Below are 27,613 nucleotides of genomic sequence, written 5' to 3' on the forward strand. Positions count from 1 at the left end.
TTTTTAAAATAACTTTTATTAAAAAAATCATATTTTTACATTTAATATATTTTTTAATTCTAAAATACATAGTGACAAGAATCTGAAGATAATTGAAACAACTAAGCAAGCAAAGAAGCTAACCAATATATAAAAATTAATAAATAAATTATGAAGTGATGAAAGTTAATAAAAATTTTGATTAAGGTGGACAAATTTTATTACGATGGGTGACAATGGTTATAAGGACCCAAAATTATTTTTTAAAATTTAACTCGAACAAATATATTCGATTCGATTCGATTCGAATTCCATCTCACTCGGCTCGATTCGAGAAACTTCAAATAAAGTTAGGATGATAAAATGAGATTCGAAAACTCGATTAACTCGAAAATTTTCGATTCGATTCGATCGAATGCTCACCCCTACCTGATAGTGTTAAATCATAGAAAAAAATATTATGATAACATGATTTATTTCTATATATTACGTATATCATTTTTAAATAGAACCCGTGATTAACAAATAATAAATCATACCGCGTTATTAGCCGCATCAGGTATGTGTCTACCCTTTTGAATCAATGGAGCCATTGCCATGCCTGTAAGTTAAAAAAAATAGTAAAAAACTCTCATTTCGGCCATTTATTCGTATTATTTTCTCGAATTTTATTATTTTAAATAAAAATATATTATTTTCGTATTTTATTATTTTACATTATTTTAGTAAATTATGTTTGCAGTGTATTAATTATTTCTTTTTTCTAAAAAAAGTTAGTAAAAAACCTTATTTCGGCCATTTGTTCGTATTTTTTTCCCTAATTTTATTACTTTCAATAAAAATATATTATTTCTGTATTTTTAAAAATTATTTCTGAATTTTATTACTTTCAATATAAATTTTTAAAAATTTAGTGTAAAAAAACCCTTATTTCTGTCTTTTGCTCGTATAATTTTCCCGAATTTTATTACTTTTAATAAAAATATATTATTTTCGTATTTTATTATTTTATATTATTTCAGTACATTTTTTTTGAAATATTTGTATTCATTATTTCTGAATTTTTAAAAAATTTAGTAAAAGACTCTTACTTCGGCCCTTTGTTCGTATTTTTTTCTCCGCATTTTATTACTTTAAAAATATCATAATTTCTAATTTTATAATTTTACATTATTTCAGTGCATTATGTTTGAAATTTATTAATTTAGTGTGTTTTTTAAATTAATTTAGTGTAAAAAACCTTTATTCCTGCCCTTTGCTCGTATTATTTTCTCAAATTTTATTACTTTCAATAAAAATATATTATTTTCGTATATTATTATTTTATATTATTTCAGTATATTTTGTTTGAAATATTTGTATTCATTATTTCTGAATTTTTAAAAAATTTAGTAAAATACTCTTACTTCGGCCCTTTGTTCATATTTTTTCTCCGCATTTTATTACTTTAAAAAATATCATAATTTCTAATTTTATAATTTTACATTATTTCAGTGCATTATGTTTAAAATTTATTAATTTAGTGTATTTTTTAAATTAATTTAGTGTAAAAAAATCTTTATTCCTGCCCTTTACTCGTATTATTTTCCCGAATTTTATTACTTTTAATAAAAATATATTATTTTCGTATTTTATTATTTTATATTATTTCAGTACATTTTGTTTGAAATATTTGTATTAATTATTTCTAAATTTTAAAAAAAATTAGTAAAACACTCTTACTTCGGCCATTTGTTCGTATTTTTTTCTCCGCATTTTATTACTTTAAAAATACCGTAATTTTTAATTTTATTATTTTACATTGTTTTAGTACATTATGTTTGAAATTTATTAATTTAGTGTGTTTTTTAAATATACCATTTTTTCGGATTTTATTACTTTCGGTGAATATACAATTTCCGTTTTTTTCTTTTTGTATTTTATGTTTTCTTAAACATATTTTTTTATCAATTTATTTTAATGCTACTTTTCTAAAAAACTAAATACAACATCCTAAATAAATTTTCATAAAAAAATTCCTAATCAACATACAATGTACATAATATGAATTTTTCATGCTAAATAAATTTCATAATATATATATGCTAAATAGAATAATATAACACATACAATGTAAATAACATAAATTTTTTACACAAATATTACAAAAAATTTAAATTAATAAAACAAAAATTACCTTTTTTTCTTTCTTTTCCTTCCCTCTTCTTCTTCTCCTTTCCTTTTCTTTCATTCTTTTTCTTTCTTTTTTCTTCTCCTTTCATTTTCTTTCCTTCTTTTTCTTTCCTCCCTCTCCTTTCCTTTTCTTTCCTTTTCTTTCTTTATTTCTTCTCCTTTCCCTCTCCTTCTCTTCCCCCCACCACTAGCCGAATGGGGACCATTATAGGGCCAGTGCCGCCTCTGCCAGAGGCACAACCGGTACCGCCTCTGGCACCTCCTCCTCCGGTGTCCCGTCACATCAGTCGCAGCCTTTTTTTTATATTTTTTTGTATTATTTTGGTAAATAATAAAAATATATAATATTTTGATAATTTTTTATTTTTTATTTATAATATTTTAGTAAAAAACCCTTAAAAATTCATAGTCATGTAAGATTGAAAGACACCTTCCTTATATTACAAAAGTAAAAAGAGGTTTTTTTTTCAATTTTAAAATTAAATAAATTAATCCTTTTTGAATTTTTTTTGAAAGTGAACTCTATTTTTATTATATTTATCAATTTAATTGTTTTTATCATATTTTATGACAAAAACCAAAATTCTCAGATTTCTCCTACACTCTTACACTCTCATAGACATTCATCTTCATCTCCAATTAGGTAAGTTTATTATTTTCAATTTCTACTTATGTCTTCGGTTTATTGCATTGAGAGTTTTTTTTTCTTCAATATCTTAGGCTTCATGTTTGTTGATTGTTGTAGATTTTTTCAATTTATGTTGTAAGCTTCGTGTTTGTTGAGCTTTTGTGTTTTTGATTGTTATGGATTTTCTCAATTGTTATGAATCATTATTTAATTAATCAATGAGAGTATATTGAGAGATAGGTAGAAAGAGGAGACATTGTACAATGGCCACTAACGTCATCTCTTCCTCTGCGTTGTATTGTTTGTAAGTTTAAATTAGCTTTCAATTTTTAAATCTCAAATTTCTTTTTGTTATGAGTTTACTTTATTTTATCAAGAACAATTGCTAACACTTATTTAATTAATTTAATATTATTGTTATAGATTGATGTTTGAAGCTTATTTGTGTGTTGTTTGTGATTTAAATTGCCGTTTCGATAAAAAATTTCACTAAGGTTGTAACTTTTAATCAAAATTTTTTTTACTTTTATAGGATTTTATGGTTTTTTTTCGGCTAGTAGCATTATAAAATGATTGTAAATTTGGTGGACTAACTTGCTCTTTAGCATCCTCTCAATAGCCAACTTAATTATTTGGTTAATAGGTCCATATTTTATAACAATATAGTAAAATTTACTTTTAGGTAATCTTATACAATGCTTAGAACTAGTTGTAACCTTTATTGAACCTTTAAATAGGAAGATTTGTACTTTAACACGCTTGAACTCACATTTTCTTACTCTACTAATAACACTAATATCAAACTAAACTAAAACTCAATCTTCTTTAATAAAATTTAAAGTTAGTCGGGATTCTTTGTTGAGATCTAGATCCTACATTTTATCCATTTGAATAGCCAACCATTCATAATTGAATGAGATTGTATAATCAAATTCGAAATTGCAAGGGAATTAACAATTTTTGATATCATTGTAAGCGTAGCTAGAGGGGTAAGCATGCCATTGGTTCTCCTTAAAGTTAAGCCCTTTTAAAGTAATCTTTTTACCTTTAGCTTTCAGTAACAAATTTTTAATTTCGCCCTTGATTGTTACAAAAGCCAACCCATTTTATAGCAGTTTTAATTTTACAAAAATGGGTGTTGTTATACACTTGAAAATATATTTGAGATTTAGCTATAAAATATGATTAATTGGTTTTATGTAAAGTTTAAATAATTTATAGAGAACTAGAGTTTTGTAAATAGTGTATTCTATAATTTATGTATGTTGGTTTTATAGATGAAAATATGCTAGAGAGGGTAAAAAAGCCAAAGCTTGAAAAATCGGTTCCATAAAAAATCATTTGTTATAATAAAATAATGTTATAAATTGCGGTTATTATAGAAAAGGCTAATTGTGTAATAATGATTTTTTTGTCACTTAACTACGAAAAGTTACAAAATGATTATCCAACTACTTAATAATTTTTTTTGTCACAAATTGGCTAATGTAAAAATGAAAATACTTAGAAATCCAAGATAATCGTGATAAAAAAGACAAAATTGAGTAGTTGAGTGATAATTTTGTAACTTTTCATAATTAGGTTATCAAAAAATAGTTACTAATAATTGAGCGATCATTTTATAACTTTTCATAGTTAGACGACAAAAAGAAATTTACTAGATTAAGGAATTTCGTAATGGACACTATATTAATGGGCAAAACCATAACGGGCTTAACATTAATAATGGGCTTTCATCAAGTCTATTTTCAACTTCAATGGTAGCCCGGTCTGTGTTTTGATAACTAGGTCAAATCCTTTGGTTGGTCCCTGTATTACGTTGAAATTTTAGGTTTAATACTTATCCTTTAAATTGATAGTTTGTATTTTATATAAAATATTTTATTCATCTCCCTTAAGGAAGTTGGTGATAGTAAAAACCATTATTACAGATAAAACGAACTATGAAATCCATTCCATTTGAACTTAGATAAAAAATTTAATGGTTAATACATAATTTGGTACATGATTTTAACACTTCCTTAATGGGGTATTTGTATTATTTTTTAGTCTAATTCGATATTTATATTTTAAAAAAAATTATATATTTTTTTACCCAAAGGTAATGGTGTTAACTTTTTAGTGTTTAATTTGGATTTTAGAGTTGATTTGATTAAAGTTAATTTCTAATATTATCATGTTTGAAATTTTTAAAGCCATACTAAAAGTGGAATTAAATACTAAAAAGTTAACATGGTTACTTTTGGTATCAAAATATATAACTTTTATCAAATACAGGTACTAGATTGAATAAAAAAATAACATAGGTACCATATTAGAAAAAGATATCAAAATCAAGTACCAAATGATATTTAAGCCAAAGTAAAAACAAAAAGGCTTACGTGGGAACATCTGGCGGTAAGAGAGTATAAAGTAAAATAAAATCTCCAAATCTCACAGCTCGCTCGCTCTGCGTTTCTGTTTCTCTTTTCACTACGCAAACCGCTGCTGTGATTCATTGAACTTCTAAAACCAAAACAAAAAACAAAAACAATGGAGATTGAAAAAACACACCGGAGATCGATCACGGCGTGATTTCTCGTCACCGGAAAATTAACAGAATCAAACCTTCGGGAGCCAATGGGAGACACTCGTGGCGGATGCTGTCCCCCGATGGATCTGTTCCGTTCCGAGACAATGCAATTGGTTCAACTAATCATTCCGATGGAGTCCGCTCGTCTCACTGTATATTATCTCGGCAAACTCGGCCTCCTCCAATTCAAAGATGTATGCACACTGTCTTTTTTTATTTACTTGTGTGATCACTTGTGTTAACAATGCTGCTATTTTTTATGCTTTGTTTCTATCGGAAATTTGTTATCTCACGTTGTTGTACAATGTAATTTTACTTGAGTTATGGTGATTGAGTCTTGATCGTAGTTTATGAGAATCCCGGGCTGGATTCTGGAATTAAGTGCACGCTAGTGTTAGTAGTGGGGATCGATATCTCCTTTTTTTTTTCCTGTTCATTTGTTTTTGGTTATTGCAAGGGTTTTGGTTTTATCTATTAATATATATTTTATAGTTTTGCTTTATAAAATTCATGAAAAACTATTTTGTTAAAAAATTCTGTGAGTTGATGGATCACTTGGTGAAGATTTGAGACTGATGTGTGTGTTTGATGTCTTACAGCTGAATTCAGATAAAAGTCCATTTCAACGAACTTATGCTGGTCAGGTATTTTCTTCTGTGTTTTTTATTGATATATTCACGTTTGACATATGCCGAGTTCCTGCTTGTTTCTTATAATGACTGGAAACATTAACGATTTTTATGATGTTAAGTTTTGTTGCTGTAATTTGCTTTGAAGTATTATTTTTCTGATTTTGATTTTCGTTCATAGTCTATTAACATCTCTTCCTCATGAAGATTAAAAAATGTGGAGAGATGGCACGCACTTTGCGGTTTTTCAAGGAGCAAATGCTAAAAGCAGGCGTTTCCCCTTCAGCGAAATCTGTGGAAGAAACTGAGATAGATGTGGATGACCTAGAGGTACATCATCTGTTGCCAAGAAATGTTTTATACTATTATTGAACTAAATTTTTTTTTCTTTGTGACATGCCAGGTGAAACTAGCAGAACTTGAGGCTGAGCTAACTGAAATGAATGCAAATGGTGAAAAATTGCAACGCAGTTATAATGAGCTGGTTGAGTATAAGATTGTTTTGAGGAAGGTATGGGTTTTTCTTCGCCGCCCTAATTAAGCTGGCTATGCTTGTCTTTCTAGTTCCTATGGATATTTTTGCATCATGAGAAACAGTAACACAAAAATATTTCCACTTAAATTGCTAATTCTTCCAATGAAAGGTTATGTATGTATATTTGGAAGAGTAAAATATCCAAAGTTGAACACTGAGCTGTGAACTGGATAGGAGTTGATAGACATTGTTCAATCAGATAAAGACTTAAGTTAGTATTAATATCATATTATATTCTTGTTTTTTATAAAATATATTCTTAGTGGATTTCAATTCAGATATTAACTTGCTCTTTGTTTGTACATCTTCTTCTTCTTCTTCTTCTTCTTTTTAAATTCTGTCACTCTATCTACTGTTAGGTGGTTATCTCTTTCATTTCCTTCCCGCTCAAAATGCTTTATAATAATTGCATAAAATGATACTTTATTTTCCTGTTTAGGCTGGTGACTTTTTTCCTTCAGCACAACACAGTGCTACAGCTCGGCAAAGGGAAATGGAATTAAATCAAATGGTTGAAGAATCCATAGAAACTCCATTGTTACAGGAGCAAGTATGGCAACATCTTTCTTTTAGTGTACTGTACTAATTAGATATAATGTATACTTCTGCTCATAGAATCCCTCACTATCTACGTAGGCAACCTCGACAGATTTATCAAAGCAAGTGAAGCTGGGGTTTGTTACTGGCCTTGTTTCTAGGGGGAAGTCTATGGCATTTGAGAGGATTTTATTTCGTGCAACTAGGGGAAATGTGTTCCTCAAACAGGTTCCTATAGAGGCACCTATCACTGACCCTGTTTCTGGAGAGAAGGTGATTGTTTTTACCAGTTTTGTTCCTATTCTTTTGATATTTTGAGAAAGAAGAGAGACACAAACTCAATTAACAATGGCAAAAATTGTACTTGCATCACAAAATGCAGATAGATATACATACACATGCACATGAAAGAACGTTTCTTATGTAACTTTATGTTAATGAGACATGCACTGGCTTTATCATATGTGTACATTCATGGACATGATCGTATGGAAATAGCGAACCCTTCATGGGAGTTAGAATGTTATAATTGAGCTAGATTTTAAGTTTTTGAGAGAAATGGGACTCTTGGTGTAGGGTTTATTATGGTATTGAACTATTGACCATGCTTATGTTTGTTGTTAGCTTGTATAGTTTTCTGAAGCTTGTGATTACAAGGAGAAGATACTTGTCTAATATTGTACCAAGTTTTGTTTGGCTTTGATTAGGAAATATTGATGTGCAGATGGAGAAAAATGTATTTATGGTTTTCTATTCTGGAGAAAGAGTAAAAAACAAAATTCTCAAGATCTGTGATGCTTTTGGAGCTAATCGTTATCCTTTTGCTGAGGACTGTGGCAAACAGGCTCTGATGATTTCTGAGGTATAGATCATTTCTTTTTCTTCTTTAAACTGTCATTTCTGTATGCTTTTCTTAAGGGTTTGGTAAACTGGTTCTTCATTGTTTCTCAACACCATATGTTTGTTTCTCTGACATTTCAGGCCTTCCAATTCTCTTTTAGTTAGATTGTCTGAGTATGCATGTATATATTTTCTTGTACAGATTACTCCCTCAATTTTACTTCTTGATGAGGAACACCCCTTGCCCTTGTTGCAATTATTTTCAGGCCTCCCTTATCAAAGCTTTAATCTTTCTGCTATTTGTTTGTGATTTTTGGGATTTTTTTACCTTACCGATTCTCTATGATCACTATAAATTTCAGGTATCAGGAAAAATTTCAGAGCTAAAAAGTACCATAGATGCTGGATTGCTTCACCGGGACCATTTGTTGCGGACTATTGGTGACCAGTTTGAGCAATGGAACCTTAAGGTCTGTTTTTTTGTTTGTCGAAACCTTAAGGACTGTTTGAACTTTAAATTATGTTACCTGTAGATCATCTTTCACATGTGGCATGTGCTTATATTTTCCTATTGCACATCAAATGATAATGCTTTGCTGCAGTCATAAACTAGTGGACTAAATCATTTGGATCAAGTTTAGCGATTAACTATATTTTCTTTAACTTCTGAAGGTCAAGAAGGAGAAATCAATCCATCACACTCTGAATATGCTTAGTCTTGATGTAACAAAGAAATGTCTTGTGGCTGAGGCATGGAGCCCTGTTTTTGCCACAAAACAGGTATTAATTTTCTGCCCTTTTTGCTTTTACATATTCTTTTGTCCTTGCTTGAAAATTTTGAATTCTTGACATCATGCTCTTCTTGAATTGTGGTTTGCTTGTACAACCTTATAGAGATTTCTTTTTGTAGATTATTTATGTATGAGTTTGAACATTTTTTATGCAGATTCAGGATGTACTGCAGCGGGCTTCAGTTGACTCCAACTCTCAAGTTGGAGCCATTTTCCAGGTCTTGCATACAAGAGAGTCACCACCAACCTACTTTCGCACAAACAAATTTACTTCTGCTTTTCAGGAAATTGTTGATGCATATGGGTAAGTTCACAAAAACACTTTGTATGATACTGCTTTGTTTATAAATAAAAAAGAGAAACAATATCTGCCAAAAGTGATACCCGTGAATGCTGATTGTGTGAGTATATCCTAATTGATATGTCTAATTTGTAACATGCACATGCATTTTAGGCATTTCCTGCATATTGACGTGGACTTATGATTACCTGCTTATATATAGCATATTATGTTCAAATTAATAAAGATATTGACCTCCTTTGGACTCGGGAATTAGGTGTATACATTCTGTCTCTTCCTTTCTGCCGTAATTTAATGCAATATTGGAAGGGATAAGAGCTATAATAAAACCTGTTCATATTAGAGAGATAACTCTAAAGGTACAAGTATCATGGAGTCCCTTGTTCTAAGAGTCGGATTGCATTTTTCCCCTCTACTAAAAAAAAAGCAAATTATTTTTTGTATGTTAAATTAAAGAGCAAATTGGTCTTTCTGTTAAATATTTCATTCATTTTTACTATTTAAAACTAGTTCCTATGCATTAGCATGAGGTACACATGGCAAGTCATGTGCTACTGTCCAGTTATTCTGTTAACCACGCCATATTTTAATTGTATAAATGGATGAAAATTTTAACAGAAAGAACCAATTTACTCTTTAATCTAATGTATAGGGACTACTTTGCCCATCTTTTGAGTAGAGCGGGCAAAATGCAATCTAACCCCTAGTACAGGGGCAACCATGATACTTTTACCTAATTCTAATTGGTAGCTTAATAAATTATCCAACTGCCAAACGGACTAGGATCAGAAAATGGTAAATTCTCCATTTCACCTTTTTACATTTAATTGCAGGGTGGCAAAGTATCAGGAAGCAAATCCAGGTGTATACACTATTGTTACCTTCCCTTTCCTTTTTGCCGTCATGTTTGGTGATTGGGGGCATGGAATATGCTTGTTACTTGCAACATTATTTTTTATTATCCGGGAAAAGAAATTGTCGAGTCAGGTAATCTCTTCTGATGATATAATCAACTTCTCAATATATATAACCCTACAGCTTTTACATTGGCATGCAGAACTCTCAGTGTGTGTTTTCTCTTCTTTGCTTGCTGTTTATTTGCTGCTTCTTTGTGGGTCTCATCAATGATTAAACTGCTGAAAAAATAAGATTCCCTGATGTTTTAATTGTGCCAGAAAAGTTATTAATACTTTCTCAACTTTTCATATTAATTTCGCTCACATGGTAAAATGGATGTGAGTGTGACATGAGATTATTCTACAAAGACATTTTTGTTTTATTTTTGTAAACAGCAAAGGTAGGGGCCACATTAATGCGTACTATGAACATGTCATGGATTTTACGGAAACATAACTTTGCCATGGCTTTAGTTTTGGTTTGACGGGTTCCTTTACAAAGTAGATATACCCGTTAGCTTTCTCCATTTGTGATATTTATCTTAGTTCCTTCTTAGTCTAGTCTCTATTGATGGAAGCTAACTTATATTTCTTGGAAACTGCAGAAGCTTGGAGATATAACAGAAATGACATTTGGTGGCCGTTATGTTATTATGATGATGTCACTCTTCTCAATTTATACCGGGTTTATTTATAATGAGTGTTTCTCTGTGGCTTTTGATTTATTTGCTCCCTCGGCTTATGCTTGTCGTGATCTCTCTTGCCGGTATTTCACTTGCACTTTTGTGATGATATCAAATGTTGTATAATCGTCGTTTTTATGTATAATCCTTTATGGCTTTTCGACTTCCCTTTTGTAGGGATGCAGATTCTATTGGTTTGATTAAGGTGCGTGACACTTACCCATTCGGGGTGGATCCTGCGTGGCATGGTACCCGTAGTGAGCTGCCATTCCTAAACTCTCTGAAAATGAAAATGTCAATCCTTCTTGGGGTGGCTCAGATGAACCTCGGAATTCTTATAAGTTATAGCAATGCAACATTCTTTGGTAAGAGTCTGAACATCTGGTAAGTTGATATGCCAATTGAGATCTTAGCTTTGCTTACATATTCCAGGTTTTTATCCAACTGCTAAATACGATTGCCTTTGCTCATGCATTACTCAGGTTTCAATTTATCCCCCAGATGATATTTTTGAACAGCCTATTTGGTTATCTATCACTCCTTATCATCGTGAAATGGTGCACGGGTTCGCAAGCTGATTTGTACCACATAATGATATATATGTTCCTGAGCCCTACTGATGAATTGGGTGACAATCAGCTTTTTCCGTATCAAAAGACAGTTCAGGTTATTTCTCTTTCTTTTTTCTTTTAATTATTCTAAAATTTATATGTACATCCAACTTAACTTTCATCCGCATTTCTTTCCAGCTCGTGCTATTATTACTTGCTTTGGTTTCCGTGCCATGGATGCTATTACCGAAGCCATTTCTTTTAAAGAAACAACATGAAAATGTATGTTATACTGTTCTTTCTTGATTTCTTACTGAACATGTTTTCAACATTACTTCCATCCTCTTTCCGTCACTTATTATATCCACCTTTGTTTTAGAGGCATCAAGGCCAATCATACACACAAGTTCAAAGCACGGATGACGCTCTCTCAGAGGCGAATCATGATTCCCATGGTCATGGTCACGAGGAATTTGAGTTCAGTGAAGTCTTTGTGCATCAACTCATACATACCATAGAGTTTGTGCTCGGTGCCGTTTCAAATACAGCCTCATACCTTCGATTATGGGCCCTAAGGTATGCCGTTGGTAATCAAAATTATGCTTAGGCTCAACTTTACTTTTACTGAAATAACTTGTTGAAAATATGCGAGCTAACAGGTGGATTGTTCTTTGATGCCCGATTTTCATAAAGAAATTGCTTTTTCTTTCCTACATGTGTTCCCCATAATTATTTACGCACTTAGACATGTGTTTGTTCTTTTGTACAAATGGTATCGGATTTTACGAAAGCCTAACAGCAAATTCATCATGTTTGTCCTTCTTGTCCCGCAGTCTTGCTCACTCACAATTGTCAATTGTGTTCTACGAGAAGGTTCTTCTCCTTGCTTGGGGGTACGTCTTTCACATTATCTTACGCTTATATGTTGCACTTTTTATCTCTTATGATATTGCTTTTATGACGTATTTTATAGACTTTTTCATATATTTGGTGGATTATACTTTATACCAATGTCCTAATCTATGTCGGACATGGATAATTCAAGAAATATTAGGAGTTCATCATACATCTAACGTACACACGGATATGCAAATGATAATGATGTGCGTTTTGCTCGCTACAGATACAACAATATGGTCATCCTCGTTGTTGGCATCATCATCTTCATTTTTGCAACTGTCGGTGTATTGCTTATTATGGAAACCTTAAGCGCTTTCCTACATGCATTGAGACTTCATTGGGTCGAATTCCAGAACAAATTCTACGAGGGAGACGGTTACAAGTTCTATCCATTTTCATTCATCTTGATCGATGATGAAGACCATTGAAGCAACAAAGAATCGAATAAAAACGATGTCGGCGGAGTTGAATTTTGATAGAGGTAACGAGTTTTTCTTGAAATTTTTTTAAATTCGAAAATCAGATTTTAATGCATTCCCTGTAAGGGGGAGTTGAAACTTTCAACAGCCCCAACACTGCTTTTTTCCCTTCCGATTGGTGATTTTTTTTTTTCTGTTAGCAGTTATTTAATAATGTTTTGATATATATATTTTTTTCTATCTAAATAAAAGAACTCAAAATTGTTTAGTTGTTGTGGTTGTCTTTGTATGGCAAGTCTAATTCATGAATATTTGTTGGGTGAAAGTATCACGGAAGTTTTTATTTTAAGAGTTGATTATATTTTGCCCTATAAAGGTTTCCATGATGTTTTTATCATATTCCTATAGTTTATATGATATAATATTTGTAAGATCATATTATATTTTTGTTGAGGGATTTTTTACTCCTTTAGAGAAATTTACATTAATGTTTTTTGTTTAGTGCCGTGAATTCTTTAACAAGTCCTGTATTATTCTCTACGGAAGATTTTGTAAAAAATCTGAGCGTCTAAAATGAGTTCATAGAGTAAGAGCATTGAACAAACGAATTTGAACGAGTTTTAATTTAATTTTTAATTCAATTTTAAAATAAAATTTAGACAAGGTAAAACTAAAATTCAAATGGGTAAATTGCACTAAATTTTTTTATCATCAATTATGAAAAATTACAAAATGATCACTAAACTATTAGTAAATTTCCTTTTTGATCACCTAACGCTATTTAATTTTGTCTTTTTTTGTCATTAGTTGGCTAACAATGTTATCTTTTAAAATTAACATAATAACCATTTTAACCATCAACATTTATAAATTATGTCAAATGATCTTAATTTAAAAAAAATTAACCCTCAACATTTACACATTGTGTAATTTAGTCTTTTTGTTGCGATTTTGCTTTTATTTATGACATTGATGGTAGATTTTAAAAGAATGAGAAAAATGAAAATTATTATCTTGGATTTTTGAGTATTTTCAATTTTTGTACTTTTTAAATCAAAATTAATTGATAAATTTTTTAGGTAAAAAAAGATTAAATTGACATAATGTATAAATATTGCGAGTTAAAGTTGTTATTATGTCAATTTTAAAAGTTGCCACCATCATCTTGATGACAAAAAAGATAAAATTAAATAGTTAAATGATTATTTTATAATTTTTTATAATTAAGTGACAAAAAATACTAATAGTTGAATCATATTATAACTTTTTATAATACCATTACGTATTGATTTTAATTCATTCAGGAACATTGGAAAGTTAAAGCCCTCGTGATTTGCGTACAAATTTTTTATTGACTATGTTTGATGGAGAATAACTTAGAGGGCAAATTACTAATAAAAGTCTTTTTTTTTTTAAATTATCGAAATGGGCCTATTTTTTTTTTATTTATCGGAATGGTCCTTTTCCGCGAAATCACGTCCACGTCAGCACGATGTCAGGGTATGCGCCAGGAAATCGCGTTCACGTCAGTGCGAGTTGCTGACATGGCAACAAATCACTCCCTCAAGGACGCGATTTGCTGCCACGTCAGCAACTCGCGCTGGCGTGGACGCGATTTCGCGAAAAATGGACTATTCTGGTAAAAATAATAAAATAATGAGCCCATTTCAATAATTTTTTAAAAAAAAGGGCGTTTATTGGTAAATTGTCCTAACTTAGATGCTGAAATTTCGTTATTAATCTCTATACTAGGCATACATTTTTTATTTAGTTGTATTTTAATTTGATTTATTTGAATTTATTAATTTTAGTTCTTATACTATGCCTTATCAATTTGGTTTTATTTTACTTTGATCAATTTTAATTTTTGTATTTATTAATTTTAATTTTTATATTTTTAATATTAAAATTTTATTTATGAATTAAATAATAACTATTAAATCTATTAAGTAAAATAATATAGATTTTCATAGAAGTTAACGTGGCATTACACAGTAATTTATTTACTGAATAAAATTTTAAAATAATAAAATTTAATTTAATAAATTTAATATTTTAAAAATTGAAAAGTATTAAGGATTAGAAATATACGTAGAGCTAATGTACATATAAAGTTAAAAAAAGGGAGCGAAGTGGGTAGTTTTTTAATGGGGGCGGGTAAAGGGCAAACTAGTAAAAAAGCTTAACTTCCTTGGTTTCTCTCAGTTTCATTTTGATTTTGGATTGATTTGATTTTCAGATCCAATTCCAAATTTCAAAGCATTAATTTCAGTTTTCCACGTCACAAAGCGCCAAAAAGGTCTTCGCTTATTGTGTTTTGATTTTTGAGTATATACGTATATACTCCTTATCCCCCAGCTTAAACCCGAAGGCAGAGAACGGTCTTTGATGAAGCGGCGTCAGCAAGTTTAATAGAATGGCGGAAGTTACGAGCATGAACAACTGCTCCAAAGACGGCGGAGCCACCGAAGCTGTGACTAATAACGGCTGTACTATCAACGGTACCGGTAAGGATATGATTAAAGTCACTGTAAAGAAAGCGAATGTGAAAGATCCGGAAATTTTCAGTTGCTTGGTTCAGCCGGCGAGTTCCGATTCAGATCTCGATTCAGTCGGTGTTCGGCGATTTCTACTCGCTCGCAAAGCTGAGTCCGGTGTTCATCGCCGACTTGTAAGCTTTTATTTGTAGGTTTTACCTGCGGATCTGAGTTTTGAATTGTTGACTAGTATGATTTTGAGCTAGTTTTAGGGGAATTATGGAGCCAATAATGCGGGTTCAGTATTCTACTTGTTTGTATTGGAACGGAAGGTTTTAGGTTCATTTCTTTGTTGAAACACAAAGCAAAACAAGTTGTTTTTTCTAATTTCATTTTGCATTCACCGATTTTCCATGTTTTCACTTCATTCTAGGGTTTATTAACCTTCCATTTCATTTACAAAGAAGCGGTAAGCAAGAGTTTGTAGCTTTTATTTATGTTTTGTTTAAATTTATCTTTATTCGTTGATTGATGTGAAGGATTGGAGATGTAATGGAAAAGGTTATGTGGCCTATCGAAATTACATTCGTAGGCCAAGAAACTGGGAAAATTCACAAATACCAAGCTATCCAAGCACTCCTGGAAACAGGTACCTTAATTATCCAGAACTTGCATTATTTTTAACATTTGTTTATGGAGTTATATTTGATGCACTAACTGCATGTAATATATGCAGATCATAAAAAAATTTAAAATTAAATTCACTTATTTTTATTTCTAATTATGTGGAATCTTCTGGTTTACTGATAGTATATAGAATTATACACAATCAGTTCATCAAATATTACCCCCATGATTATTTGCTTCACGAAATGAGGCTATGAAAGTACCAATCGCAGTTGCATTTGTTAGATTGGATGAATGGTTAGGGTTAAAGATGTTTTATGAACAATCAACTGCTAATTTTGTGAGTTCTATTTTAAAGTTTTATGTTTTTATACAATTCTGACATCAGGGTAATTTACTGGTTGATGCATCAGTGGGCGATGGATGTTAACTTCAAGTCCACTCTCGCGTTTGTCCGAGGTGGAAAGCTGGAGCTCAAGCAAGGTAGGTACAACATTTGTTACGCAATTGGTACTTTCAATCAATTAGGGTATGTGATTATATTCTTAGTTTGCATTGCGCATTGCTGTCTGAATTCATTGAATAGTTCCTGTTCATTTTCTAATTGTTTTGATCACTTTCCAAGACAACTTATTCATCATGTTCTTGATGATGAAATGAAAGAACAGAATATTTTCTTTCCCATTATAAAGGGATTTCCTGCAGGCCAAGAGCTTGAAACTTGTATGTTCTAATCTTGCAGTTAATATAAGACTTCAACCTTGATATATACAGGCTTTTAAAAGACATAGAAGAGTTTAATACTTTTCCTTGCAGGATTTACGGAGTGGTACTCTGGCTTCAAACCATAGAACAAGTTTCAGCTCTAGCATTAGTGATAGTGATCACCCACGTGGACAAGGAGTTGAACCTGCATATTCTTTTGTAGGAATGCACTGCATCTTTGATCAGTGCAAATCAGCTGGTACCTTTATTGTAAATCTTGAATGCAATCTACAGTAGTTTCTTCTCTGTCATGCTATTTTGAGCAGTGAATTTCATTCTTTTAAAACTGAAGCGATCACGGGTCTTATATGTAGTTACGGTTTTGAAGTTCGGGCACATGAGTTCTGATCTACTTGCATATGGGGCTTCAGATGGGACTTTAACAGTTTGCAATGTCTCTGACCCCCCTACAGTTATCAATCAATTAAAAGGGCATTCAAAAGATGTCACAGGTTGGATTTACTGGTACTGTATCTGTAGTCTTTCTTATAACTTAGACTAAAGTATATGTATCTGTGCTGCCTGCTAATGTCTTTCATTTACTGAGATCATGGTCAACTTCATGTGTGGGTTACTTGCTCCATTTGACTTCCTTTATTTTATTTTTGGAGTTTCTTTGGAAATTGAACTAGATCGGCATGATTTTAGGTATAGATATTCACTTGATAGAAAATGAATGCTAGTTTGCACTCATTAATACTTGTTTGATTACTCGTGTAATAACATAAGGAAAAAACTTTACATACATAACTTTTTTTATTTAAAATGGATGCTAATTTGCATACTACATTATTGTTATTCGTATTAAATTTCTAGATATCAGTAACTAGGATTGAATTTTATTTTGATAACGATGATTTGTATCTAGTTTTTATTAATTATGTTTCTGATTTGCAACCGCATTCTCAGATTTTGACTTCTCGTCAAACAATCAATATATTGCATCATCATCAGCAGATAAGACTGTGCGAGTATGGGAATTATCAAAAGGCTTTTGCATACGAGTAATATATGGAGTCTCTCCACAATTGTGTATTCGCTTTCATCCTGTGAGTACATATCATCAGCATTAATAAGTCGTCTCATTCAGGCCAAGGAAATTTTATATGGTTATTTATTCTGCATTTTCTTTTTATCTGCCATAATCTTGAAACAAATTCTATTCCAACCTAATTTTAATTGAGGCCGCAACGAAATCGTTCTGTCTAATGTAACTATAATGTGTATCTGTAAGTTTAGTTCGGGTTTAACTGTCTACTAAATTGTTTTTATATTTTCATTTCTTGGCCACAGGTAAATAACAACTTCCTTTCAGTTGGCAATGCAAATAAAGAGATTACTGTAAGTACTGCAAGTCTTTGCTTTCTCAATTTATAGCTCTTGACAACAAAGTGGAAAATAACCCGTTGATAATCTCAAGTCAACTTAATGAGCAATTACTGCAGTTGATTTAATATGTTAAATTGTGAAGATTATAATCATCACATTCAGAGTCTAGATATGTTAGCAAAATGCATTGCTTCTTTCTCACTGATTTGTTTTGTGAATTTTGATGTTTAGCTTGTGGTACGAGACAGGCCTCTGCCTGTTTAAAAATCCATGATGAAATAGCCAGTTGGCTGCTTCCATATATTTTAATCTTCATTCACTTCGTACTTAGGTGTACATCTGTATGTGTTTGAATTTTCTAAGCTCTCGTATTTACGCTTTCAAAAATTAGGAATCTAAACTTCTGTCAGTTGTCCACAGCAACTAAAACTGCATATACTTATCTACTTCAATCGGTTCCATCATTTAATTGATAGCTTCCTTTTTTTTCTGTACACCAGGTGTTCAATTTCAGCACGGGGAGAGTTATTGCCAAATCCATCTTCGATAGTGAGGTTACCTCAATGGACCATGATCATACGGGTCATCTCATTTTCTGTGGTGATGCACAGGTATCTTTCCATGTGTCCATATCGTAATCGGAGAATCAAAGAAATTTGTTAATAGTCTTTACAGGAAGTTTCTAACGAGATAACATTTGTAGGGATGTATATACTCTGTAACTATGGACTCCCACACAGGTGCGTTATCCCGTTCTCATCGTTATAGAAGTAGCAGTAAACAGAAATTTCCGATCACAACTGTGCAGTACCGAAGTTTCTCGTTACTGGCTGGTGGCCCAGTGTTGCTGACATGTACTAAAGATGGAAGTCTTTCTTTCTTTAGGTTCGTTAAGAACACCATGCCTTCTACTTCCAGTCTTTATGTCATGTAACTGAAATAGTATGCTCGCGTTGCAGTGTTGCTTTGGAAGTACAAGGTTATTTGACCCTGCGTTGCTCACTTAAATTAACTCCGAGAATACACAGTATTCGAGCATCCTTCTGCCCTTTGCTTTCCCTCAATAAGGGAGAATATATAGGTTTGTATCTCCCAACTTAATTGCCACTTACAAGTACGGATGTAAATGAAATACTGGTGCTCGCAAACTATTCGAGTTTGACTCGAAATTTTTTTTAACTCTATTCGGTACTTATCAAGTGAGCTCAAGCTATCAGTCGAGCCGAATTCGAGCTTAATAATACTTGACTTGAACGGCTCGCAAGCCTTATCGAGCTTGTTATATTACCCTTAATGCATATCATTAACTTTAAGCTTAGTTATCGAGCTGAGCTCAAGCTTGAGTACAAAAATTGGTAAACGTGCTTAATTGAGCTCGAGCTTAAAAGTAGATGTTCAATTGAGCTCGGCCCGAGTATCGAGCTTGAGCTGGACAATATTCGGGCTCGGCTCAATTACACCCCTACTTACAATACGACTTCATTCTCAAATCATGTATATCATTTCTGACATTATGTTGTTTCGTGCTGTGAAGTTGCTGGGAGCGAGGATTCAAATGTCTATTTCTATGATTTAACTCGACCGAAACATACATGTGTAAATAAGCTACAGGTTATACTCTCTCGAGTACTAGTGGATAACTTGTTCGAAACTTCTTTGCTAATGTACTGTTAACAATTTGAGTAATTGATGTCCGCAGGGTCATCGTTTTCCGGTTTTAGTAGTAGCTTGGAATCACGGGGAGAACTTTTTGGCTTCAGCAGACCTGTACGGCGTCGTTATAGTATGGAAGAGAGCAAAAACAAGTTATAAAGGCAATATATAAACATTATACAACGATATAAGGTAAAAAAAACTCTCAAACACATACATCATATAGATGCATTAAATTGAACAAGGAAAATTGGCTTTATTCGCTCAGTTTGATCATTCTTTGTTTATTTCATTTGAGTATTGAATTGTTCCTATGTTTCATTGTCTGCCATTGATGAGTAAGCCGTGTGATCATTGTTCGACTCAAATTTTTAGTTCATTATATTTTTCTTTTAATTACATGTTGAGGAAATTTAGGGGGGAGAAAGGCCCAATTGCTACAAACTTGGGGTAGACCAGATGGAGGGGGGGATGAAAAGCATGTAGATTAGTTTATGCTCTGCTTCTTTCTGTAATTTTAGCCACCGCGCCAAAAATTGTAGAATTACATTGTTATGAATTTGATTTCTTTTTATTATTTGTGATTGATTGTGGGTCCAAAAACAGTCATTAGTTATTCATTCGTTTATCGCGTACTATGTTTGTTGTGCTTAGGTGTATCTTAAGAGGTAATATGGTAGTTACTCTTATCGTCTTATATTAATCGTTGGGCTCAGGTGTTAATGAAACAAGTTTAGACTAATTCAACAAGTGATATAAAAATTTAGATAAATGTTGATGGGAGGTGTACTCCTTTCCGGTAAGTCTTCAACCTGTCATTCGTCGGGGATCCCCAGTGCCTATAATGGCAGATTTAGTAAAGTGGGAGTGCCTTGTCAAGATGGACCGTGTGATCACTTACCAAGGGAATGTGAACATTCACGCTAGGTAGCATTTAAATCCATGCTTTTAAACAACATCAATGGGCATCTATCCTACGGTTTGATTAACCTAATTTCTTGATGCATTTTGATTCTTTTTGGAGAAGTTTTCAAACTGATGAATCCCTTAACAAATCAGTATTATTCTTACTCTCAACTTTGTGAAAAGTTGAGTTATTGAGGTGACAAGTTCGATAAAATGAAAGCACCTCTTTGAAATATATCGTGCATGTACATATTTGAATTATTCATGGATCTAGTTTAGGGTTTAGTGTTCATATTTCAAGTCGAGTCGGACTTAGGCAAATATAAAATATGTTAATATTATACTTAGGTTTAGCTCGACTTGCCCATGAGCACCTTTAATTTGAATACATTACATCAATGGGCATCTATATCATCGCTTGATTAACTATATTAAAACCAACCCATTAAAATTCAAAAATTATAATATTATAAAATATAAAATTTTAGGTATTGCATTTAATTTTAATTTATTTAAAAAAATCACTTTGTATTTTTCTTCTCTCTCCTCAGATGTTAAATCCTTACCTCGGTATAGAATGCGAAATTTGAATTTCGACATATAATCACTGCACGTCTGCACCAAAGGTAGAAACGGTGAAGTTTTATGTTACATACAATACAACCTTAATTTACAAACCAGATACATACATATGGCATATAAAAAAAAAAAAAACCATTGAGGTTTTCAAACCGGCTAAGTCAGTCTCAAACTCAACCATCGTGGTAAAAATTAAAACTATCGTATCTCAACTAAAACACTAGGTTTATGTACTTTCTTTTTCACCTCCGTCGTCGTTTTTTTGCATCCACCTAAGTCACAATGTTGATGTTTAAAGGGTTAATAACAAATACGTAGTAACTAAATAATCTACTAATACTAAAATCATTTCATGTAGATCTGCAGGTATAATTAAGTTAAACCGAGCTCAAATATTGGTAAACTCAATCTCGAAATTTAGAGTTAGATACTTAAGCTTAATTGAACATCTATTTTTAAGCTCTAACTCAACTCAAGATATAATCAAGTTACTTGAGCTTGAGTTTTACTAGGCTCATTTTTCAATTTTCATATTTAACCTCAAAACTCAAGCTCAATTAAGTTTGTATATATTCAAGCTCGGGCTCAACTCGATAATAAGCTTAAGGTTAATAACATATATTAAGGCCAATAATGCAATTTGATAATATAAAATTATTAAAAATGAAAATAAGGCTCGTGAACCGTCAAAAGTAAGTATTATTGAACTTTAATCCAACTCAATGATGAGTTCAAAGAGGTATCTATTTAATAGAGTTTGATTTTTTTTTTTAAAGTCAAATTTAAATACCTTACCAGCATCAATATCTCATTTAAATCTCTAAATTACCTATCCATTAGGTCTAAAACTAGTCAATTCATGTTTCGAAACATTTTATTTTGGATTGATATCATTAGGGCTTGAGGAGATGTTTCTAGGATGAGTCATTATGAGTTGGGATAAATTCAATTCAAGTTCAACTCATTGGGTTATTCTAGCTAGAATTTTTTCAAGTTTGGGTTGAACCCATATTCAAGCCGTTGACTTTTATGTTCAAATAGAATCAGAATCGATTTGGGTTCAAATTGATAAAGTTTGGTCGAAATTGTTAACCCTACAATCCCTAACAATGTTCAACGACATGATACATTCTCTTTATACACTCTTTCCCTTTGGTCTAGGTTAAGTGTAAGTATCGAAAGATCATATTTTTCACACTTACTAGACACGGTGTTTGAATCTGATACTTAAAAAAAGGAAATGGTTAAAATATGTCATAAGTCCACATAATCTTCACAAATTTGAAATTTAGTCCTTGTGCTTTTATTTCTAGACATTTAATTCCTCTACTTTTCAAATTTCAAAACTCAAGTCCAACCGTTAATACTACTTTTGTAATTACATGGCTATCATCAAAATGCAACACAGACAAATTTAACCGTGTTAACAGTTGGATTTAAATTTTGAAATATGAAAAGTAGGACTTAAATTTTAAACTTAAGGATTTATGGCATATTTTAACCAAATTTCAAAATAAGGATTTTAAATTTGTGAAGAGTAAAAGGACTTATGGGATACTTTAACCAAAAAAAATTATAAGACTAGAAGGAATTAGGAAATTGCTACCTTTGTATCCAAGTCTACGGAAGAGGCAAGGGAATTCTGCAACTTCTTCGGATCTTCGGATAAACAAGTTTCACAAAAATAGTGATCGAGTAATTTCACCTCTTCTGCTGTCATTTCTATACAAGCAGGGTGAAACCTGAATCAAAAGTGCATTCCCACATACTACATAAATTTAAGTGTTAATAAAGGAGCCTTTCAATTATAGTGTAGAATAAATAGGTGGAAATGTTGAGTAAACACAATGAAGCAATGATACTACATCGACGTATCATGTCCCGTAATTAAAATTATATGAAAATGTAACTAAATCATTAATACGTCACACAAGTAATTAAATTAAGAAAAATTATTTCAGCTACTAAATTTGGTTATTAATGTAATAACATGAGAAAAATACTAACACAATCAAAATCAAAATCCATTATAGTCATCTTGGAGAAGGAGCCGTTCAAAGCAGTGATATTGCGTCAGCATATATTATTTCCACTTAAATCATGTAATTAAAATTATATGAAAAGTCAACTGAATCATTAATAAATCACATTCGTAATTAAAAAGTATTCAGCCAAAGCATTTATGATTCGGCTAACTTTTCATACAGTTTTGATTATTTAATGTGATTTGAGTGAAAATAATATACGTAATGTAATAGTTCTATACAATCATTTCTAATGATCTTATTATTGCATAGAAGATAAATATTAAGGTTCATTTGGTTATTAGTATAATAACATAAGGAAAACGCTTATTTAATACACATGTATTAAAGTAGATAGACTTAAATTAAAAAATAATTATAATAAATTTAAATTTGAAATTAGAAGGATGAGTAAAAAATTTTATAAAAAATAAGACCACTTTAAGCAAAAAGTTTGCTTCCTTTTTACCAAAAGTAAATCATGAGAGTAGCTAAATATTACTAATTTAAATTAATTTATTACTTAATGAAAAATAATAATACTCAGAAAAAACGTAGCACAAACGAAGCAAAGAAATGCTAAATTGGATGAAAATTTTGAATTGGATTTTAATATTATGGAACCCGATGTTTTTCACAGCAGCCCAAAAATATTGGAGGGTAATATATTCATACTCGCAAGCATATTTTCTTACTCAAGTTTAGATATATTCAAATATTAATAAGAGAAATAAAAGCCAAAACTCTCTATATATATTTCAAATATTATGGAAATATTCCCAAGCATCCAACTTACCAGTCACTGCAACCTTCACACTGAACCATAAGATCATCAGGATTGTAAGGCATCTCACATTTGCAATAACTGCCCACATTAAGTTCAATTTTAATTTACATTTGCAATAACTGTGACATTTAAGTAGAACTTTTATTTTAACAACCTAACATATTTGAATTTAAAGAAAATAAATGTATATATTGAATGAACGACAATTAGCAAATTAATATTTAACATTCTCCCCAAACATCAAACTCGTAAGATCGTATCTAAATATGCATGCTAATGATCAACATTTTTTAAATTTTTTCTTGCCTAAACCTAAAAAACTGAAAGAAATCAGAACAAACGGAGCTCAAAATATAACCTATAACTGTTCTAAACATAAATTAACCAAAAAACTAAGCATAGAAAACTTTAATCATTTCCTTTTAGTCAATGTATGAACCTAATCTTAGTCGAGAGATTAAGTAATCAAAACATCATTAGACAAAATTCACCAAAAAATTATCATTAAGTCACTAGTTATAATGTGTGAAGCAAATTAATAAGTATCCACTCAGAAATCAGGTCATGAATTAGAAGTAAAAATTAATGGAAGAAGAAGAGAGGAACGTACACGGCGACGCGATCGGGGTTGAAAGCACCGGTGGCGGAATTGTATTCGAAACGACAGAAGAAATCGTCGTTTCCAACGGCGTCAAGCTTTGTATAGCTTTTGAAGCTATGGACCGTACACTTCGCTTCGATCGTATCAGCGCTTTGCACATCGTAATGATCAGACAAGAAAACCTCCTTAGAACCATGGAACTGTCTCCTCCCTCCGATCGACTCCTCCGGCCGATAATACCACCTCACGTGCACCTTCACGTTTCCACCACGTGCGTCCGCCTCGATCCGTTCGATTCTCGCCACGTATTGCGGTTTCGATCGCTCCGCCGGTCGCATCAACACACAATCTCCCGCTATCAATCACCGCCACAACTTTTAAAACACACACACAAAAAGGGGGGGAGGGGAATAAAAGCTCATCTTCTTAGTTCTTTAGTCTTACCTTTAATTGTTTTGTTGATGTTCCTGAGTGTATAAGAATCGAGAGTTCTCCTTGGAGCTTTGCCTTTGGCCATGGCGAAGCAATTTTCTTCAGATAAACAGAGATTTTAAAGTGACACAAAAAGAAAATTTTCAAAATATCATACTAATTATTTAAAATTTTTATTTACTTTCTGTTTTGGTGGGGAGTTTAGATTCAGTGTTTCTCGGAGGTATGGTGATACAGTGATTTTGGGGGTTTAATCTGCGTTGGATGGGTTTTTAAAGGGACAAAATTGGAATTAAGTAAAAGTTTGAAGGTTTTAAGGAAAGTAAAAAATGAAGGATAAGTGAGGATCCACGTCATCGGGTGATTAGATTTGGGAAGGAGCGTGTGGATGCGGTGACGTTTCACGTCATGCGGATATGGGAGTTTGAGATTTGGTGCAACCAGATTTATTTTTACAAAGTGCTGTTCTTCACTCTGTTGTTATATAGAAAATTCATTACAAGATTTTTTTTATATTTAAAGTTTAATGAGTATGTAAAAGGGCAATAAAAAAGGAAATTGATTTGATAGTGGTGATGTCGGTGTATCGTGTGGATGGGGTGATATACAAGTGTTGACTTTTGCACCAGATAAATTTGTTTTGACTTATTATTTTATTAAATTGAACTTTATTGCATCAAATTGATTCGAATATAAAAATTAAATCAGTTTTTGAGTAAATTATTTAAAAACAATATAAAATAAGAAATTGAAAAAAAAATCAACAATTCAATCAATTAAATTAATTTTCATAATTTTTAAAATTATTATTATTTTTATAAATTTTTACCATTTATTTAATTATTACTAAACCAATGATTAAAATTATTGAATCAAAAATTAATAATTTAATTGATTCAACCCTATTTCAATATTAAAACATTGGTCCAAAATTGACAAAAGATGAATAAAAACAAGAAACGGATTAAAAGTATTTTTTATAAAATAACAAATATTGTTTTAATTTTTTTTAGTATTTTAGTATAAAAACTTTAAAAAATTAATAAATGTTGAGTGTAGTAATAAAATACATTACATTTTTTAAGAGAAACACGTGTTCAAACCTTAAAATTAACATTATTGAAATAAACAATTGAATCTTAAATTTAAATCATAAATGGACCTAAAGAATGCTAAGGAAAACTTAAAATAAATTATTGTATAAAAGTTGCTAGCTTTTATAAAGTAAAACTATACTTTTTAAATCTAAAATTAATTTTTATGTATTTTTTACCTATTTATTTTGTAAATTTTATGTGAAGGATACCAAAAAAAATTAAAAACTTAAAATAAATTATTGTGCAAAAAACTGCTCCTTTGTAAAAAAGATTTTTTTTTGTTTTAAATCTACAATTCATTTATACATATATTCCTTTTACCAAATTCTTTTATAAATATAAATTTATAATTCACATATTGAATCACATAATTTAATATGAATAAAATCGAATAATATATAAGTGGTTAAAATATATCTATCAATTTTTACGCTTAAAATTGTGAGTCACATCCTATGGACTTGGGACTAATGTTGGTTTTTGTTGTTTAAGCAAGAGTTGATTTCTTAGTCGGTTTAATCGTGTTTTTTTTTAACATTAATTTCATTATAAATCTTTACAATATTTTTTTTCTTTTTGATACCATGTTTAAAATTTTTCATAACTCTTCTCTAACCCTTAAATAAGAGAATAATACATTTCAACACACTCGAACTCAAGTCCTTCTATACTGACAACAATATTAATACCAATCGAGTAATCTCATTATTTAAAATTAATACATTGATTTAAGGGTAGGTTTGGATAAGCAGTGCGTTTACCTACAGTTAGTATAAAAACAACGTTGGTAATGAGATTAGATACTATCGCGTGAGACAAAAAATAAGCTAAACGCACCTCACCGCTTATCGAAACCCACCTTAAAACAAATACGATTATTGTTAGCTTTGATTTATATTTTAAACTTCTGTTGTTGTATCACTCTTTCCTTATTTGACCTAAATAAAAATTACACTTAAAAAGCCTGAGATTTTATTCAATAAAAAAAAACTTAAGTTCATTAAAAATTTATTTTATTGTGATTTAATCCAATTTGAATTAAATAACGCTATTCATCCTATACCCGAATTTATAAGTTATGAAATAATTTAGTAAGCACATAAGTTAATACGAAATATTACTAATCGAATCAGCAATTCTTAAATTGCAATGAAAAACAAACCCTTAAAATCAGCACGTATATAACTAATGTACATAATCTGATAATAGTGTATATATATATACTTTTTATGTTATCCATGCTCGTGTTTAATATATATATTCCAGTATGAGTGTGTAAAAAATTAGATTATATTTAACCATAGTTCGAGAAACATAAATTAAATGCCGATGTAAGGTGAATTACAATGCGCTCTACTGGATACTCTTTGACATGGGTAAGGCATATAGTGATGGTGATGATGATGCATTTCCTTTGTTTTTGGATATTTCTTTCTTTTCTTAGCGTTGGGATGTTCTTGTTTTTTCAGATCCTCGACGTTACGAACATCTAAAATGCACGTAAATGATTGAGATTTTCCGGAATAATACATTGATAATCCTGGCCTGTTTAGAGTAGGGTTGAATCAAAATTACCGAATAAAAATATTCATAAAAAATAATAATTAGTTATAAAAAGAAAAAAGAAAAAAAAATTACTTTTGTGGAAGATTGTTCCTCAAAGATCCCATGTCAAAGTGCCTCTTTTCACTTTGATTCTCCATTATTTGAATGTATGAAAACCTCTATATGTTTCTGGGGATTTTATATGAAATTTTGTGTTTAGGAAATAGGTAACCTAAAAGGTTTTTTTATTAATGATTTATTTTTCTACAAATATGGATTGCTTTGAATTTTTCTTTTTGATTTTAGGGGGAAAAAGGAAAAAGATAAAAATTGACATCCCCATGATCGTCTAAACTCC

General features: G+C 31.1%; 3 protein-coding genes and 1 long non-coding RNA gene across 7 annotated transcripts; 2 read left to right on the forward strand and 2 right to left on the reverse strand.

Annotated features, from left to right (window-relative positions):
- The first annotated feature begins 5,179 nt into the window (after nt 1-5,179).
- Nucleotides 5,180-12,701, forward strand: LOC107928784 (V-type proton ATPase subunit a3). Its single transcript, XM_016860049.2, has 18 exons — nt 5,180-5,545; nt 5,951-5,995; nt 6,188-6,310; nt 6,384-6,491; nt 6,955-7,065; nt 7,152-7,325; nt 7,777-7,914; nt 8,255-8,362; nt 8,565-8,672; nt 8,839-8,987; nt 9,818-9,971; nt 10,486-10,646; nt 10,741-10,947; nt 11,046-11,229; nt 11,313-11,396; nt 11,494-11,690; nt 11,948-12,007; nt 12,238-12,701. Exons 1-18 carry the CDS (start codon nt 5,399-5,401, stop codon nt 12,440-12,442), a joined length of 2,463 nt encoding a protein of 820 aa, XP_016715538.2. The 5' UTR covers nt 5,180-5,398; the 3' UTR covers nt 12,443-12,701.
- Nucleotides 12,702-14,589: 1,888 nt separating this feature from the next.
- On the forward strand, nt 14,590-19,858 carry LOC107928930 (WD repeat-containing protein 13). Of its 2 annotated transcripts, XM_016860238.2 has the most exons (13): nt 14,590-15,104; nt 15,450-15,559; nt 15,951-16,020; nt 16,354-16,501; nt 16,617-16,754; nt 17,212-17,351; nt 17,596-17,643; nt 18,132-18,242; nt 18,335-18,516; nt 18,591-18,712; nt 19,166-19,242; nt 19,331-19,476; nt 19,702-19,858. In XM_016860238.2, exons 1-12 carry the CDS (start codon nt 14,850-14,852, stop codon nt 19,454-19,456), a joined length of 1,527 nt encoding a protein of 508 aa, XP_016715727.1. In that variant the 5' UTR covers nt 14,590-14,849; the 3' UTR covers nt 19,457-19,476; nt 19,702-19,858. The 2 variants fall into 2 exon arrangements, with proteins under 2 accessions (XP_016715727.1, XP_016715726.1); XM_016860237.2 differs by having other exon boundaries at nt 19,331-19,858.
- Nucleotides 19,859-20,784: 926 nt separating this feature from the next.
- Nucleotides 20,785-24,852, reverse strand: LOC107928932 (chromatin remodeling protein SHL). Of its 3 annotated transcripts, XM_041086605.1 has the most exons (6): nt 24,626-24,833; nt 24,191-24,536; nt 23,590-23,658; nt 22,376-22,511; nt 21,008-21,041; nt 20,785-20,805 (listed from the first exon to the last, which is right to left on the reverse strand). In XM_041086605.1, exons 1-5 carry the CDS (start codon nt 24,696-24,698, stop codon nt 21,012-21,014), a joined length of 654 nt encoding a protein of 217 aa, XP_040942539.1. In that variant the 5' UTR covers nt 24,699-24,833; the 3' UTR covers nt 20,785-20,805; nt 21,008-21,011. The 3 variants fall into 3 exon arrangements, 2 of the variants coding, with proteins under 2 accessions (XP_040942539.1, XP_016715728.2); XM_016860239.2 differs by lacking the exon at nt 20,785-20,805 and having other exon boundaries at nt 20,820-21,041; nt 24,626-24,852; XR_005909138.1 differs by lacking the exon at nt 20,785-20,805 and having other exon boundaries at nt 21,015-21,041; nt 22,376-22,537; nt 24,626-24,852.
- A 2,132-nt stretch (nt 24,853-26,984) lies between these two features.
- On the reverse strand, nt 26,985-27,488 carry LOC121213684 (uncharacterized). Its single transcript, XR_005909139.1, has 2 exons — nt 27,349-27,488; nt 26,985-27,255 (listed from the first exon to the last, which is right to left on the reverse strand). It is a non-coding gene; the product is annotated as an uncharacterized lncRNA (long non-coding RNA).
- Between the last annotated feature and the right edge of the window lie 125 nt (nt 27,489-27,613).

The sequence above is a fragment of the Gossypium hirsutum genome, chromosome D01 (assembly GCF_007990345.1).
Source record: "Gossypium hirsutum isolate 1008001.06 chromosome D01, Gossypium_hirsutum_v2.1, whole genome shotgun sequence".
NCBI lineage: Eukaryota > Viridiplantae > Streptophyta > Magnoliopsida > Malvales > Malvaceae > Gossypium > Gossypium hirsutum.